Source organism: Homalodisca vitripennis, chromosome 8, assembly GCF_021130785.1.
Source record: "Homalodisca vitripennis isolate AUS2020 chromosome 8, UT_GWSS_2.1, whole genome shotgun sequence".
Lineage (NCBI taxonomy): Eukaryota > Metazoa > Arthropoda > Insecta > Hemiptera > Cicadellidae > Homalodisca > Homalodisca vitripennis.
The window spans coordinates 66,711,610-66,727,771 of NC_060214.1; the positions used below are offsets into that span (position 1 = coordinate 66,711,610).

At 31.5% G+C, this 16,162-nt stretch overlaps 2 protein-coding genes across 4 annotated transcripts in view; both read right to left on the bottom strand.

Moving 5' to 3' along the window:
• LOC124367659 (nuclear receptor-binding protein homolog) overlaps nt 1–582 on the bottom strand; it is a 160,928-nt gene extending 160,346 nt beyond the window's left edge. The window contains exon 1 of one of the 2 annotated variants that reach the window (XM_046824658.1): nt 550–582. In XM_046824658.1, coding sequence (XP_046680614.1) covers nt 550–570 — 21 coding nt within the window. In that variant the 5' untranslated portion in view covers nt 571–582. Of the gene's footprint in view, nt 1–157; nt 368–549 lie in introns of those variants that run through there. The other variant, XM_046824659.1, reaches the window with a different exon arrangement.
• Nucleotides 583–14,392: 13,810 nt separating this feature from the next.
• Nucleotides 14,393–16,162, bottom strand: part of LOC124367661 (kelch-like protein 26) — a 52,590-nt gene continuing 50,820 nt past the window's right edge. For both annotated transcript variants that reach the window (XM_046824666.1, XM_046824667.1), the window contains one exon: nt 14,393–14,631. In XM_046824666.1, the coding sequence (XP_046680622.1) occupies nt 14,483–14,631 (149 nt within the window). In that variant the 3' untranslated portion in view covers nt 14,393–14,482. The remainder of the gene's footprint in view (nt 14,632–16,162) is intronic.

Sequence of the window (16,162 nt, forward strand, 5' to 3'; positions counted from 1 at the left end):
GACGATACAAAGAGTTCAAAATACTAAATTAATAATGAAATATTCCAATTAATTTAATTCCGAACCAATACACAAATGTAATAAATATAGACTGCAATTTATAAACACTCCACACGGATTCCTCTCTGATCTATAACACTATCAGAAGGCGGCTTACAATGAAATGTCAATATGCCCAAGACTTGTAAATAAACTATTAAAACACATATTCTTCGGATTTTAACGTCCAGCTCAGACTATGATATCTAATGAACAACTTCTGGTTTGTATTGGAATGAAAAAGCGAATTAAATTGTCTAAACATAACACGATTGATCACTAGCTTGCGTCTAACCAATCGACTGACCGTGAGAAAACAACAAACGACAACTTAATGGTAGTTACAGAGCGCAGCACTGGCAATGAAGTTTGGCAGGTTAGCCACTACACAAACTTAAAAAGACTCTTGTAAACAACACAAAAAATGAGTACATATGTATGATGTTACTAGTATAAAGTTACGTAAAATGTACATGACGATAATGAAACCTTTACTTGATATTTTCTTACCTGCCTACTGAAAGCCATCATTTCAAATAATTTATATAACTGACTAGTGACCAGTCACTGGTTAGTGGAAACAAGCAAATGAAACCATTCTCCAGAGAAAAGTCACAAGTAAACACACAGAAAAAGAGGCGCGCCTGATAGACTGTGGTGCGACCTATCGGTTAGTTTTACAATCTCAACTATCAACGGGAAGTTAGATCTTCCAACATTATGGCGCTTATTTCAAATTCGTAGTACAATTTTAGGGCATGGACTGTATAATGCTCGAACAAACTAAAGCATTATTCTTGTATTAAAATTCTAAATCGCTTGGAAAGTATAATATAAAATATTTTGAAGTTTATGTACGTCTTTACTGATGCCTTTTTTCTGAGACAGATTTAACAACTTTGTACAATCTAGGCTAAATGTGTAACATATGCCCCACCTATCCATAGTTTATAGACATTTGATATAGACTGTGTTAATCTATTATATAAAAATGAAACTGTTCGTGTGTAACAGCATCACTCACAAACGGCTGGACGGATTCGCCTAATTTTTTTTTTAATTTGTTCGTCTTGATCTGTAGAAGGTTATAGGATACTTTTTATCCCTTTCCCGATTCAGGATTCCGCCCCACTGGTTACAGAAATACCCGTAAGAAATGCATTGCAGCAAACATATGTTATTAAGTGAAAGAGTCTTTTCAAATTTTTAATCAGCTGTTCTTTGTAAACATATATAATGCGACAAAAAATATATTTATATATAAATTTCTTTACACTTATAGTTTTAAAGCATAGAGTAAGCTTAAGAGAAACGACAAATTTTGTTTAAACTGTTTCTGCAATCATAATATATAAAAATGAATGTTTGTGTGTTTGTCCTTTATAGACTCAGAAACTATTGGACCGATCACTATGAAAATTTGTATTTTTCTATGTAGAAGGTTTATACGCAATGCCCATTGATGTAACTAACCACCAGGCTGTACTGCAAGATATAAAAGTTATCAAAGCGCCTGCACATTATAAACTGCAATTACAACACAGTAGTTACGTATATTAAAATATCCAAACACTATTTGAAGGCAAAGAAATATACGGGCAAAGCTTAAGAGACGCGTGCGAAGCCGCGGGAAACAGCTAGTTTATTTATATTTATATTTAGAGAAATACGTTATTTTATTTCTTAAATGTTAACTTAGGTTTTCATTCACCTAAAGCTAAATAATGTGTTGGTTGATGAAATAACTATTGCTACAAACTAGACAATAAGTAATAATTATTATGATTCCTTTTAATACATGAAGCATTAAGATAATTAATTATGTCGCTTAATTAAAATGGGACTTGACTCAATTTATTAATATTTATTTAACTCCGTAATTACTTCTCAAAGCATTCTTTACTTGCACATGTATTGCAATAATATGGAAAGCATTGCACTGTTCATAATTGACTCGCTAATAGTACTGGAATCCAAACAAAAAACATGTCAAAAAATACACAATATAATAATTAAAAAATGGAGATCTTTAGTTTTTTTGATAGTTTTAGTCTTTTGATTTTGATTCTACACACAAAGTTTAAAGCTACCTCATTTTATACTGAGCATCAGCACTTTCACAAAACAAAAAGTCAATGTAAACTTCACTAACACCATTGAAGACAACATTTCAAACAAGATGAAATCTTTTCGGCCTCGTGTTAACTGTATGCACTTCAAATATTCCTCAGAAAATAGACCTTAACTGATGCCCCAGGTAAGAATGATTATTTTGCTCAATATTTTCCTTTTCTTTTTAAAATTGTTGATGTTTCTGTACCTTTAATATCTGTAGGAATTTTCCATCTTCAAAGTGTAGTTTCATTGCCTTTTTGGTAATTCTAAGCAATATATGGGTCAACCTCGATTTTTCTCATATTACAATATAATGTTCCAATAGTCAATTAGAAAAGGAAATGACTAGAATTTCTTGCTGGAAAGCAGTTATAGGGAGCAGGCAACCGCAAGAATTATCTATTAGTGATCAGGGGCACTGACGTGATCTGGGCTTCAAATTTGGAACTACTCGAGTTAATTTTTTTTTTCCTAAAAGAGCAAGCAGCGCGAAGCGTGATCTTCGTATATACTGAATTGATTCAGGCCAAAGGAATGACACAGATTCCTTTACCAGATTTTTACGGAGATTTTGTATTGGGCGGATTATATTGGTTTACTTTGCTTTCCAGCATGTAATTATGTGTTTAAAATTGTTTTTACATACATTACCTACATTATATTGTAATATGTAATAACAATTTATCAGAAATTTGTAATAAAAAAAAGGATCACGCACGATGCCTGCCCGCTGCGCAGCGCTTCGCGCTGCTTGATCTTTTAGAAATAAAATTAACTCGAGTAGTTCCAAATTTGAAGCCCAGATCACGTCAGTGCCCCTGATCACTAATATGTAACTCTAAGCAATATATGACCGTCTGGCGGTTGCCTGCTCCCTATAACTGCTTTCCGGCAAGAAATTCTAGTCATTTCCTTTTCTAATTGACTATTGGAACATTATATTGTAATATGAGAAAAATCGAGGTTGACCCATATATTGCTTAGAATTACCGCCTTTTTTCAAAGTAGGAAACAAACTTAATATCAAAGACTGTATACATAGACCTATAGTGAGTGGTACAAGCAACTCCAAAGCATTTCAAAATATTGTTCAAGAATTTTTGTAAGTGTTACTAAACTCCCAGAGTTCCAGGAATTAATTTTGTCATAATTTACTTATTCATACTCTGTTGACTATGTTTGGCTTTGTCAAGGTTAGCATTTTAATTTTGATCTCTAAAATAAAGGCCTATGGAATTTCCAATCCCTTGCTGAAGTAGCTTTTAAGCCGTATTGCAGATAGATTTTTGATAGTTTATAGAGATCTTTACAATTTTCTGTGTCACCTGGGGTTCCTTGAGGTTCGGGCCTCTACTTTTCCTAATTCTAATTATTGATAGAGTATGAGTGAAGTCTATCACTCAAGGGGCTGGCAAAATTTATTTGTTTGCCCACAGGATATAATGAAAACAATCTTATCAATAGGCTTGAAAATTTTCATTTAGCTTCATTTTTAAACAGCCAACATCGAGTTTGATGATGATTTTTCTGCTCTATGGATTTTAGCTGAGTATTAACAAAACCTAATTTTCTATCAAGAATGGATTGTATTTATTTTATTGTCCATCACTAATAGAACTTGCACCATTCTTTTCCTGTCTGTTTTCCACAGAATATCTTGAGATCTAATTGACCTGTGAACTTGAAAATTTGCTTATAATATAATATGTACCATTTTAAGTATCAAGCTTATGTTGCCTACATAATGTATGGTGCATGTCCCTCCAAGGAATGTGGTTGAGTGTTAGTGCAGCCTATAACGAGAATGATTTTTTTAAAGCTATAAACTTGAAAATGTGTATATTTTGCTATCACTCAGGGAGTTGACCACATTTATCTTCTGCTTGTTATTTATACCTCAAGAACGTATTGATCTATGGACTTGCATGTAATGCCATTTCTACATAAGCAACATCGTGTAGTATCAGCTCAGTCATGATTATTTCTTCAACATACTCTCGATAATATCAGTTGCTGATGTGTACTTCAAGGAGCTTAACATATTGAAGTGTCAAGTGATTACTGTATAGCTTTAACACATGTACTTAACACTTTCACTGTTGCTCTATTTTGATCGATACCTACCTTTCTGCGTCATAAGGCGTCTACCGCAATCAATGTGTTAAACATGGATCCTCCCGTTATGTTTTCAACTATCAAATTAATGGTGTTAATTTGAAAATGGTGGAAACAATTTATTAATGATCACGAAGTGATTATGGCACCATTTCTAAGTAATCTAGAACATTTACATTCTATCTCTGCTGGAGAAAACTCTCTACTTACATTTATCGTGAGGTCTTCAAGAGACCTTCTATCTCCTCAGTCAATTGTCATCCTGTAAAAGTCCCTTGTTCATTCTGTACTTTAACATGGTTCCATTATTTTAACATCTCACCAACTAGGCCATATTGAAATACTAAATTTAATAACATAAATGTCTGTTTTGTGGGGAGCTGCTTGGGAACAAGACTAGTTTTCACTTTTCTTGGTACTCCTGTGAAGCTTCAGTTTAACATTCATACTTTACAACTTACACAAGCTGGTATATAATAGTGCTCTTTTGTTTCGTTAATTTTGTCTTCTGGATTGCCCTGATCACCATCCAGGGCTCAGTAGATTGAGATGATTTCTCATAGCAACTCTTCAATGGCTATCTTCCGCAGGAGTTCAAATCAACTTGGTATATCGATTCCTAAGGTTGGATAGTCAAGCTGCCAACTTGGCTAACTTCTTTGGGTAATCTCTTCCAGCCTTTGGAAATGCCATATTGTCAAATGTTATCCTTAGCCACTCAAACATATACATATACACTGAAGATAGTGTTATGTTTTCTTACAGCTTCTTCTATTATATTTGTTTCTTGTTACATACCTCAATGACTGTTTTATTTGTTCAATGTTGTACACTTTAAATTAAATTAAATATTTTCTTAAGGTGATGAAAAACATTTTTGGTTTGTAAATACTTCTGCACTTGGTTTCTTATTTCTTAAGATTTTTACAGTTGAATACAGATAGCCCAGGTAAAAGACAAATACCCTATGAAGTGGTTAATACAACTAGTTCCTTGTCTAATCATTAGTATTTCTCATGTGGAAATAAATAGCACCCTCTCAATTCCTGTCCTGGCTGTGACAAGATCTGCCATATCTGTGGATAATGGGAGTTCTTCTCAAAAGTTTGTAAACAGACAATAGGCAAATTCCTTGAGAATTGCAACTCCATCAGTTGGAAAGAACTAAAGATAAATTTTCATAGACAAAAATTAAATCATTTATAATTATAATTCACAAAAGGTCAGAGTCCAGTTAACTGTCAGTTTCCCTTTTCTAAAGTACTCTTCAATAGTATAAAAAGGATTATGCAGCAGCCACAGCCTCACTTTACTCATCAATGTCCTCGCATTGAGTTCTATGAAGTCTTCAGGCAGGTAGTTCCACAGTTTTAAGCTGATGTACGAGGGCTTCTCCTCAAACAGAGAAAGACAATGTGCAGGAAGATGGAAATCTGTTTCTCGTCTGGTGTCATATTGGGTTGTGTTACAACCTCTGGGAAAGCCACTCTCATGAACAAAGGATACTGCCTTCAGCACATACAAGGATACTACCGTCAAGATTGAGAGGTCGATAAAAGCTGTACGACAACTTTCTCTCGGCAGTAATCCAGCAAGTGCTCTTACTGCTTTTTTCAGGGCCACCAGTATGTGCTGAAGATTAATTGTGGCATAACCACCCTAGACTCATTTCATTCTTTTAATGGCATACAAGCTAGTATTTAATTTCTTACTCAGGATGTCAATGTGAAATGTCCATTTGAGGTATTCATATATAGTTTGTCTCAATTACTTTGCCTCTGCTGTTGCTTAGACATTTTAGGCAAGTGCACAGATTTTTCCCACGTTGTCCTGAATACAAGTTGCTGAGTTTTAGTTTCCTTAACCACCAGGTCGTTTTGGTGGCAATGTTATTGCCATATTCATTGCTGTAAATGACCCAATCTCCAGGTTTTCTGAGGTTTTATCAGAAAGGAGGAAATCCTCCGTATTGTCAGCATACATCAGAGTCATGGCAATTCGTTCAGGTACTTGGGTAGATCGTTAGTAAATAAATTAAAGAGAACCAGACTCAGGACTGATCCTTGTGGAACACCCCTCAGAACTGGAAGTGGATTAGATTAACTTATAAAATCCTGTTATTTTGGGTTTGCTGGATTTCAACCACCTGTTCTCTGTTGGTCAGGTAACTTCTGAATCATTTAGCCTCAGAACCACGTACCAATAGTATTCAATTTTGTTAACAGTTGTTCATTGTCAAGGGTGTCAGACGCATCACACACAGATTCATTCTAGAATGCTTAGTCCCTCATAATCTAACTTCACTTGAGCATGCATATTTGAAATATTTTCACCACTACTCCAAATGGGCACCAAAATTTCAGAAAAAGCATTTCCTGATTGTTAACACCAATTTTTCATTCTAACTTGAAGCAGCAGAAAAGTAATCAATTTCTAAAGAAAAGAAATTTTAATAAAAACGAATCAACACTGGGTATAGCAAAAACCGATGTCTCACTTATATCTGGGCAACCCCACGATGTCTTGGAGTGACAAATCACTAATCGCAAATGTCGAGATATTGGGGTGGATTAAACAATAGGCCTACTTTATCAATGATCTGTTCTATTCAATATGATGTTAATTTAAAAAAAGGCTTGATAACTCACACTGCCTGATTTCCACAATACCTAGCAGAAATCAACTTAACTATGATAGATATAACTAAGAAATTGAAAACAGGATTATTTCATAAATGGCTGAACAAGTCAGTTTTGTTTTTATAGTTGTTTAGACGGTTGTCAGTAGGTAACAGCTTAAATTTCCAGTCACTTTTGAATGCTATATTAATATCTATTAATATATTAATAGTGTTATCCATCTATTCTAACTACTGAGTCTCCTCTCAATGACTATTTACTTACTGTAAGCATTTAATTAGTATTGAGAGATATGTCTCTTCATTTTGTTCAATCATACAACGTTCAATAATGTTATTCTAATTAAAGAATATACTGACATGTCGTAAACAATATTTGTAGAAACTTTGTCAAATTTAATTGCGCATTTTTTGATGACTTATATATATATAGGTTATACTTATATATAGGTTTGATATACTGTATATTTTGAAATTAAGAACAAAAGATTGAACAGCTTCTATATTTTGTGGGATTTTATCCCAAATCTTCGGATATCTACATATGTATCTTTAGAATAAAATAGTTTACTTATTTTATTAACTTATTTACATTTCTAAATGGTTTGAAATATTGAATCAATGATATTATACTTTTCTCATAAAAAAATTTGACAAAGGTTAAATGGATTAAAAAAAACGAAATCAAGTTTCGTCTACTGTTATAAGTCTCCATTTACTAACGCTATGTAGAAAAAGTGTGCGTGGGAAAACTTCAGATTCATTTTCCATCTGTAATAGAGGTTCTTTAACTAGTAACCTCAATTTTATAATAACAATCTAAGCGGGGTAAGATGAATTGAACTAAAATTGATTATTTTATAGGAGAAAAAAGGAATTAAAATAAGAGAGCGGCAACTGAGAAACATCAGTCTATTTCAAACTTGTCCAAGAACAACCATCCTGTCAATATTTCTATAATGGTAGCTGCAACATTTTTAAAAGGACGGGTTGTTGGCTTAAAACTAAACAATAAACTTCCACCTGAATATAGTAGGCTTGCGCAGTTTAAAATTTACCTCGGCAAGAGTTTTGATAAAGCCAAAAAATAAGTCATACTATAATTTAACACAGTTTAAATCTATAATATACAAAGAATGTTACCTGGTTGTACATAGAGGAATTTTGATCACATAATTCTCAATGTTTTTATTGTGTTTTTTTTTTAGTCTCAATGATATGTACTAACAATTTAACACGTCTGCACAAGCCTTGCACAATGCTTGAACACAGCTTAAGATATAAGCCTACTATACTAAGATACATTGAGCATGACCTTGTTTCACTAACGCCCTCTGAATATTAACAGATGGCAAGAATAAGTGTGGCTGGTAGAATGATACAAGGCACATTGAACTAAATATTAAGATTAAAAAATGTAATATATTACTGGTTTTTATGTTTCAACATTAAGTATAAACATTTTATGTACAGCAACATAGTAATACATCACATTAACATGAACAATTCAAATAAATAAGCAATACAATACTAATTTAAAAAAGAAAAATACCGTAAAATCATTAGCAATAGCATTTTCAGACATTCCATAAGGGGAAATTACATAAATGTTTCCTAAAATAAATAAGAAACCATACAAATTAATACAGTCTTAAATAATATATATCATACTTTATTAAGCTGCCATTTTGAATAATTAACATTAATGAACTATTATGAGCTACTCTTAATATTCTTATACAAAGCAAACCAACGAATTGACTTAATGCCTTCTCAGCTGCATTAATATCCACTTAAGTACTAAACAATTCCTACCGAATAGTGCATAGTCCACCCTATTCCTAAACCGGTTTGAGCACCAAAGACATACCCATTTATACTGTCAGATTGCTTTGAACATGTTGTTGTATTTTTTAACCCCTCACGGACGGGTGCGGATATATTCGCTACCAACTGTGTTTCTAGAGGATGGTTGACAGATATATCCGCAAAATCAGAGCAATCCCATACCAATTTATTTGTTATATAAAACTGTATTTATCACAGGTAATTTACAAAATAAAAAAAAACTCTTGAAACATGAATTGAATTGTTAGGGAAAATTTGTTTTGTATGTTAGCAACACTGCAGTTGTATATATCAGCACATTTTTTGCCATTAAACTGTCAAAAAAATTATTTGATAAATTTACTATCACGCTCTTAAGTTACATCAAAATGTGTCACAAAAACGTGTTTCTACCAAAATTGTTGTCCCAGGCCTAAAAGGCTTGGCGTATTTTGCTGATTTTTTCATAGTCCACAAAGGGTTAAGATTTTAAAAGAATACAATTTACAATAAATAATAAATAAGAGACTACATAATAAACAGGATGACTAAGCACAAAACACGTATGACATATTGGTGGACATTAATTGTTCAGCTGACAGAAAGCAAAGGTCACAAGAACAAATATAGCATGCTTGAAGTGGTAAAGGCTATTCCATTTTCTTTTGACTCAAGCCTTCAATGATAATTTTAAACTGTTAAGTAAACTAATGTTTAGAGAATATAAAAACAGTAAGTACAGTAGGTTTACAGTAGTTCGCCTTTCAGCAGTTGAATTTCCATTAAGTTCTGAATATCTTTTGAACATTATATTAATTATTAACATTTGACATTATTAACAGGTGTGAATGAAATTTTAATTGCAACTTTAATGAATGAATAAGGTTAGTTAATGGCAAATACTGGTCCTTTCAATAACAATGGAGAACTGTATGTAGGTTGAATCACAGGTGCAGGCAACATCAGCTTACAAAATAGCAAGACTTTGTAGCAAGAAAATGGGAACTTTTGAAATGGGAAGAAAACGGATAAATATATTGCTGTACCGTTTTTGTTTTGTTTTTATCTTTATACAGTACTACACACTGTAATAAAGTGGTTGGTGTAACTGATTTTTTGTTTAGAATATTTTTTTTATTAAAAAAATGTAGTCTTTCAAGATAAGTACCATGAAAACAGAAAAAGTAGAAAATATTCATTCATTGGTCACTTTACAAAGAATTAGAAATTTTTAAAGTAGGAAATTTAGTTAATTTTGTAACAAGCCCTAAATGAAAATGGCTTGAGAAAAAAATTTGAGTTCTTTACAGTAAGTACATGAGTGACAGCTTTATGGCAATAATAAAAAAAATTAAGTTTTGTAAAAAATTTTTCCTACAAAAATTAATTTTTGCTATTAATAACAAACACGTTATTCGCTACAATGATTTGTCATATACATACTGCAAGCATTCATATCCTTATATTGAATCACTTTTCTTACGGTCTAATTATAAAATGTTCCTAATTTCTGCTTAAAACTGTCTTGAAATAATCAAAACATTTTTACATTTTTCATATCATCAGAAATGGTACCAGGGCTATGACCAAAAAATCTTTGCTACCCAAAAAATTGATATTACCTTAACTGCTTTTTAAATCCTTATAATAATACCCTCTTGTAGTTTTTGTAATATTCAATTTAATTTATGTTAAAAAAAATTTTAATTGTTGGTTAGAACTAAAAAATGGTTTATGAATAATAGGCCTACTGTTTAAATAAATATTAAAAAATTGACAAATACACTACTTTACTCTTTTATACAAATGATGTTCATTAACACTCCTTCATACATTGGACGCCTAATAGGCTGAACTAGCGTGAGCCTACTGTATTATAAGATATTCATACCAAGAAACATCTCTTTAACTGTGAAATAGCGTTATACAATTGTTGGATACACTAAAAACACAAATGGACAAACATTAACTTGAAAACTAACAAAAGCAAGAAATATGGATCAACACTGAGTACTCTACACACAAGTACCTAACTATTGTAAAGTGTATTTTATAAACAATTCATAGCCTAATAATTGACATTTGTGAGCTATAAATGGAAGATTAATTCTTCACCTACTCGCTAAGTTAAAATTGTAATGTCTATCTGAAGCCAAACGTTGTTCTAATGAAACAAAACCAAATGTAGTTTGATGCAAAGTCAGTAATATTTAGGAAAGAGAGCAGATTCTAGCATTATACAGCATTTTTAACAGTACACTATGTACTCGAGATGGGGGTATTAAAACAGGGAAGACACTCTGACCAGAGTCAATCGTGACCAATATTTCTGTGCACACTGTTAACATGCTGAATTAGAGTACTTATGTTTGTGTTTAAGAATGAAGTGAGCAATTAAAGACATTAATTTTATTATTAAAATGGTACGGATTATAGTTTAGAAGACATTAAACACACACGGCTGTAAAACATGTTGAGTGCTGCCTCTGAAGTACAATGCTGACAGTTAACAAAAATCACTGAAGTCCTTAAATGAATGAATAAAATAAGGGCTCACATATCTAAATTCCCCTTATTTTCCACCTTTTTTTTACACACACATTTTTTTTAAGTTTTGAAAATCTAGGTTAATAAAAAAATTTAAATGTATTTGAGAAAAATCTCTTTTTTTAACAGGATTTAATGATATTCTAAACAAATTTACAGCTATTCAAAAGATGTTTGAATGTATTGTTAACAATTATTAGTAAATATTTAGTATGATTGTAATTGTTTTCACTGTCCGATGGAGTGAAGACTGACTGATAAAAACAAACAAACTTAGACAAACTGTTATTCATGGCTTCGCACAATATTTTCAATATCGAAAGGCATAGCCTACTGATTGAAAGCATTTATGTATTATGTAATGCGATGGAGGCCTATGATGATTTTCAAACAAGTAAGTATAAATATATCTGTTACTTATGATTTTAATGACCATGGTTAAGAGATGCATAAATAATATACAATTTTTACTGGTTCATATTTGTTTTGTGAGTGTAGGAGCATACATTTTGGTTATAATCAATTATATTTCTAACGCCACAGATGAGTTTGCCTGTCTCAATGCCTTGATTAAGAAAATTATACATATATATATATATATATATATATATATATATTATATATATTATATATATAAAGCTCATAGTTGAGTTTGCCTTTTCAGAACAATGAAGAAAATATACATACTCACATAAGACTAAAACATAACAGTGAACAAAAAGTGTCTATTCCGACTGTTTGATCCACTTCCCGTCTAATTTATTTACAGTTTCAAAGTTGAGTTTGCGTTGTTGCCCCGACCAAGAAAATATATACATATATTGGTCTCGGAAACCAACTTGGATTAAAAAGCATCTACTTCTGGTCTACACTATTTCTGGTGCTATAATTGATTTTGATTGTTTATCCTGATCAAGAAAATATATGCATACTTAAAAAGACTGCTTTGGCCGAAAAGCATCTGCTTCCATAGCTTACTGCTTCCGGTATAAGAGAAAGTAGAAAATCCTTGAAACTAAGTTCATTCAACATTTCAAATAAATTGTTTACAATAAGGTTTGCTTGATAGAAGTCTTGCTGGTTTTCATATTGTAATTTGGGAAAGAATGACTAATTGAGGCATTTTTGTATCCATCCCCGTTTTTTCTTAAAGCACACTAAAAATGTCACACCAAATCTTAAAGGAACCAACCTGTTTTGGGTACCTTATGTGCAAATATTCACAGCTTTGTTCATTAAAGTGGGTTTCATAACAGAGTTGAAATATTATATTCGTCACTTGTGCAATCTGTAGTAAAAATTATATAGTAATATAATATTTCCAATCTGCATTACACAATTGATACTGATTGATATTGATTGATTGCACTGTATATTTAATACTGTCTAAAATTTAAGTGTAAAACATTTTTCTGCCTCTTTGGCGAACTTCAACTGAAAGTGTCAAAAGCTGTTTACTGTCAGTTAAATTTTAATTGATTTGTAAATATTATCATTATTTTTCCAAATTCTAATATATTCAGAACATTTTTTGATTTTTTTTCTCCATAAAAACTTTCCTCGGTTTTAAAATATCCAGAACAGTTTTAGAGATGCTGTACAAACAAAATTCATTTTAGATGAGAAATATGTCAGTGGTTGTTTATTGTGATTTTTGACTTATGTAGTGTTACTGATTGTATTACTGAACAATGGCAAATGTCCAGAAATACTCTGCAACTTTTAGAAATATGTAGTTGACTTTGAGTATCTGCAGAAGTAAATAAATTTAAATGTTTTTTTTTTAATGCCCATCACATTTTTTATCGCTATGTAAATTTGAGATGTATAATTTATTTATCCTGCGAATATAACCATCGCTTTAAACTTTTTAAAGACTAAAAATCTAAAGAAAATAATCAAATTGTTTTAATTTTTCCTTTGCTTAACAAAATTAACAGTTATAGATATATTATATGAGGGAAAGTATTTGAGTCTAAGACCATTAACAGGATCAAACTGGTTACCATCAGTTATGAATAAACCTTATTTGTTGAACCAACCCAGACATTTTTATGACTACTATGAGTGTCATAAAAATGTCTGAATTAGTTGTAATTTACGTTACAAATTAAATCAAATTCACGGTAACTTAATGCACCAGAGAGCAAAATTAATAAATTAAAGGTGGAGAAATGTTTAAATGTTGAGCTAAGTTTGCTGATATAATTCCCTCTTAGACATTAGTTTGTTACAACCATTTTTAATGCTAGGCAATGTTTTTAAATATTAGTATACAGTGCTAGGATGTTTTTCTACAGTATTATCCTAGGGTGTTGTCCAATTTGTATATTTACTATTCATTACATTTTTATTTGTTGACAATTTTTCATAATTACTTTTTTATTTGTTCCAGAACTTTTGTAATAAGATATTCTGTACTAAAAAACAGTAAAAAACCATTAATCTTTAATTGATCATTTTCTTGACAAATGTTTAGAGGCAAATAAAAAAAGCATCAAATAATTCTGTACATGTAAAAACTGAAAATCCCAAAAACCATCATGGGATTTTCAACATGTCTACACATTTGTAATATTAAAAAACAAATTGTAACATTCAATAAAAAAGATTGTTACAATATTACTTCAGCAAGGGATTGTGCATTTTGACATGCATAAAAATATCTAAACTGAATGAAAAGGAATTTGAAAACATCAACTAATACTGTACTCAACACTTGAAAATTTAAACTTCCATGCGCTCTTGACTTAACCAGGGTTTGTACATCTATACTAATTACATTATATGTCCAAGTATAGTGTTAAAGAGGGGCTTTGTATCCCTAATTTCACCTGGTAAAATAAGTCATTCTCTACTTTTATTTCTATGTATTAGACTCGAGAAATATCAATTACAATATTTAAATACAAATATACAAGAGAGAACACAGTTATGCCAATACACAGAAAATTCAATTTTGGGGTTTCAATAACTTACAATTGAACAATGTTATAGAGCGTTACTTATTATGATGAATTTAGGTACATATTTAATTTATATACATAAAATACAAATTTATACCACAAGAGTGTTAGTTAACAAAGGTATATATATATATATATATATATATATATATATATATATATATATATATATATATAAAAGCCTAATAACCAAATAAATATTGATAAAACTGTAATTTACACAATTGAAGGATGTCTAGGAAGGCGAAGGGAAGGGGATGACTTGCATGTCGTCACGACACCGAGGGATGTACAGAGTGACGCAGGTGTGCTCCCAGATATCCTGAGGGTACTTCTCCCCCGTGGTCCAGGTGTCAGTGTCCAGATCGTAGCACTCTATGACCGCTGCAACACCACAACATCAAAGTTTTGGGTTATTCAAACTTGTAACTAGTAAGGGTACAACAGTGTACAAATCAAATCAAATCTTTGCCATTGATCATATTTGCATACATGAAATAAGTCACACTCTGGTAGAGTCTCACCAGTAAGTCCATCAATCACAAGCATTATTGTAGTATGACTTTGATTTGTTTTTAATCCGCAATAGCACAGACTTTTCCTCAATTCAGGTCAAACTTTTAACCCTATATAGCATGTATTTTTGCAAAATCGAACTTTTATAATACGAGTATGTCTAAATAGTACGTCATTTCAAATATTAGAATCTTAATTGCACAAGTTCACGTTTCTAGTGCACATTTTCTGCAGTCACAGAAACAAGGACTGGCTTGTCATGTTATAAGGGCTATATACCTAGGATTAAATTAGTATAAAGTGTAATAGAGAAAAAAAGAGGGTAAGAGGGAGGGGGTATAGGGTAATGGAGAGTATTAGTGTAATTAGCATGTTGTTAAATATCCTCTAAGATTAGATTTTCATTCCTCTTCTCAAGATTGTGTTTTCCACCAACCAATACAGCTGCATTAACACTTTCATCTTGAACACATTCTGCTGCAATTAATGCTCTTGCTTACAATTTTTATCTCCACAAGATACTTTATTGACCTTACTTTAACCATTATTAATGGTTGAAATGGTTGACGGACAACAAAGTTTGACTACAACATAAGATTTTGTTCCATCTAAACACTAAGCTGTAGTTATTTCTATTCAACAATAAATAAATAAAAATATAAATTGGTTTATAATATTAGAAGTTCCAAAAGGCAAAATGCTATCACAATACCAACAGTCTAATATCACTACTAAGAAATGGTATTCATTTCACTAGTGTAAATACTATTCCAGTGACAATAAACTTATCTATACAAGGGTGACTATGAATAGTCTACAGAAACTTATCAGCAGTTTCAAGGTCAGATCAAGTTAAATAGCCACTTCTAATGTCTTATCTTTGGTCCAATCTTATCTACATGATAAAACAAATCAGCACTCATCAAAATAGTTTGAAGAACAATTTCAAATATTTAAAACAACCCAGAAACTGTATTTCAACTCAATCTTCATAACCTAAATTTACCATTCAGTTTAATGAAATCTAAGTGTTCAATGTTTTAATACATCATATTACCTCGACAAGGGCCTGTGTTAGTGTACAACCTTGAAATAACGTAAAACATGTAAAGGCAAAACTGTGTAAATATAAAGAAATTATAAGTATTATTTAAATTTATAAGGATACAACTAAGAGTAGAACTGTATAAGGATACAACTGTGTTAAAGAGGTTGTGTACCTCAAAAAACAGAACAAATTTGTTTTTGTTCTTTTATAAATCTACGTTTCTTTCCGATTAAAGTGATATATAATATGTAATATTTCAGTAAAACAACCATGTTATAAATTTGTTTTGAAATATCCACTGCAGTGGTGAACTTTGTTGATTTTTGTAGCTCTGCTGTTGTTTTTACAGTT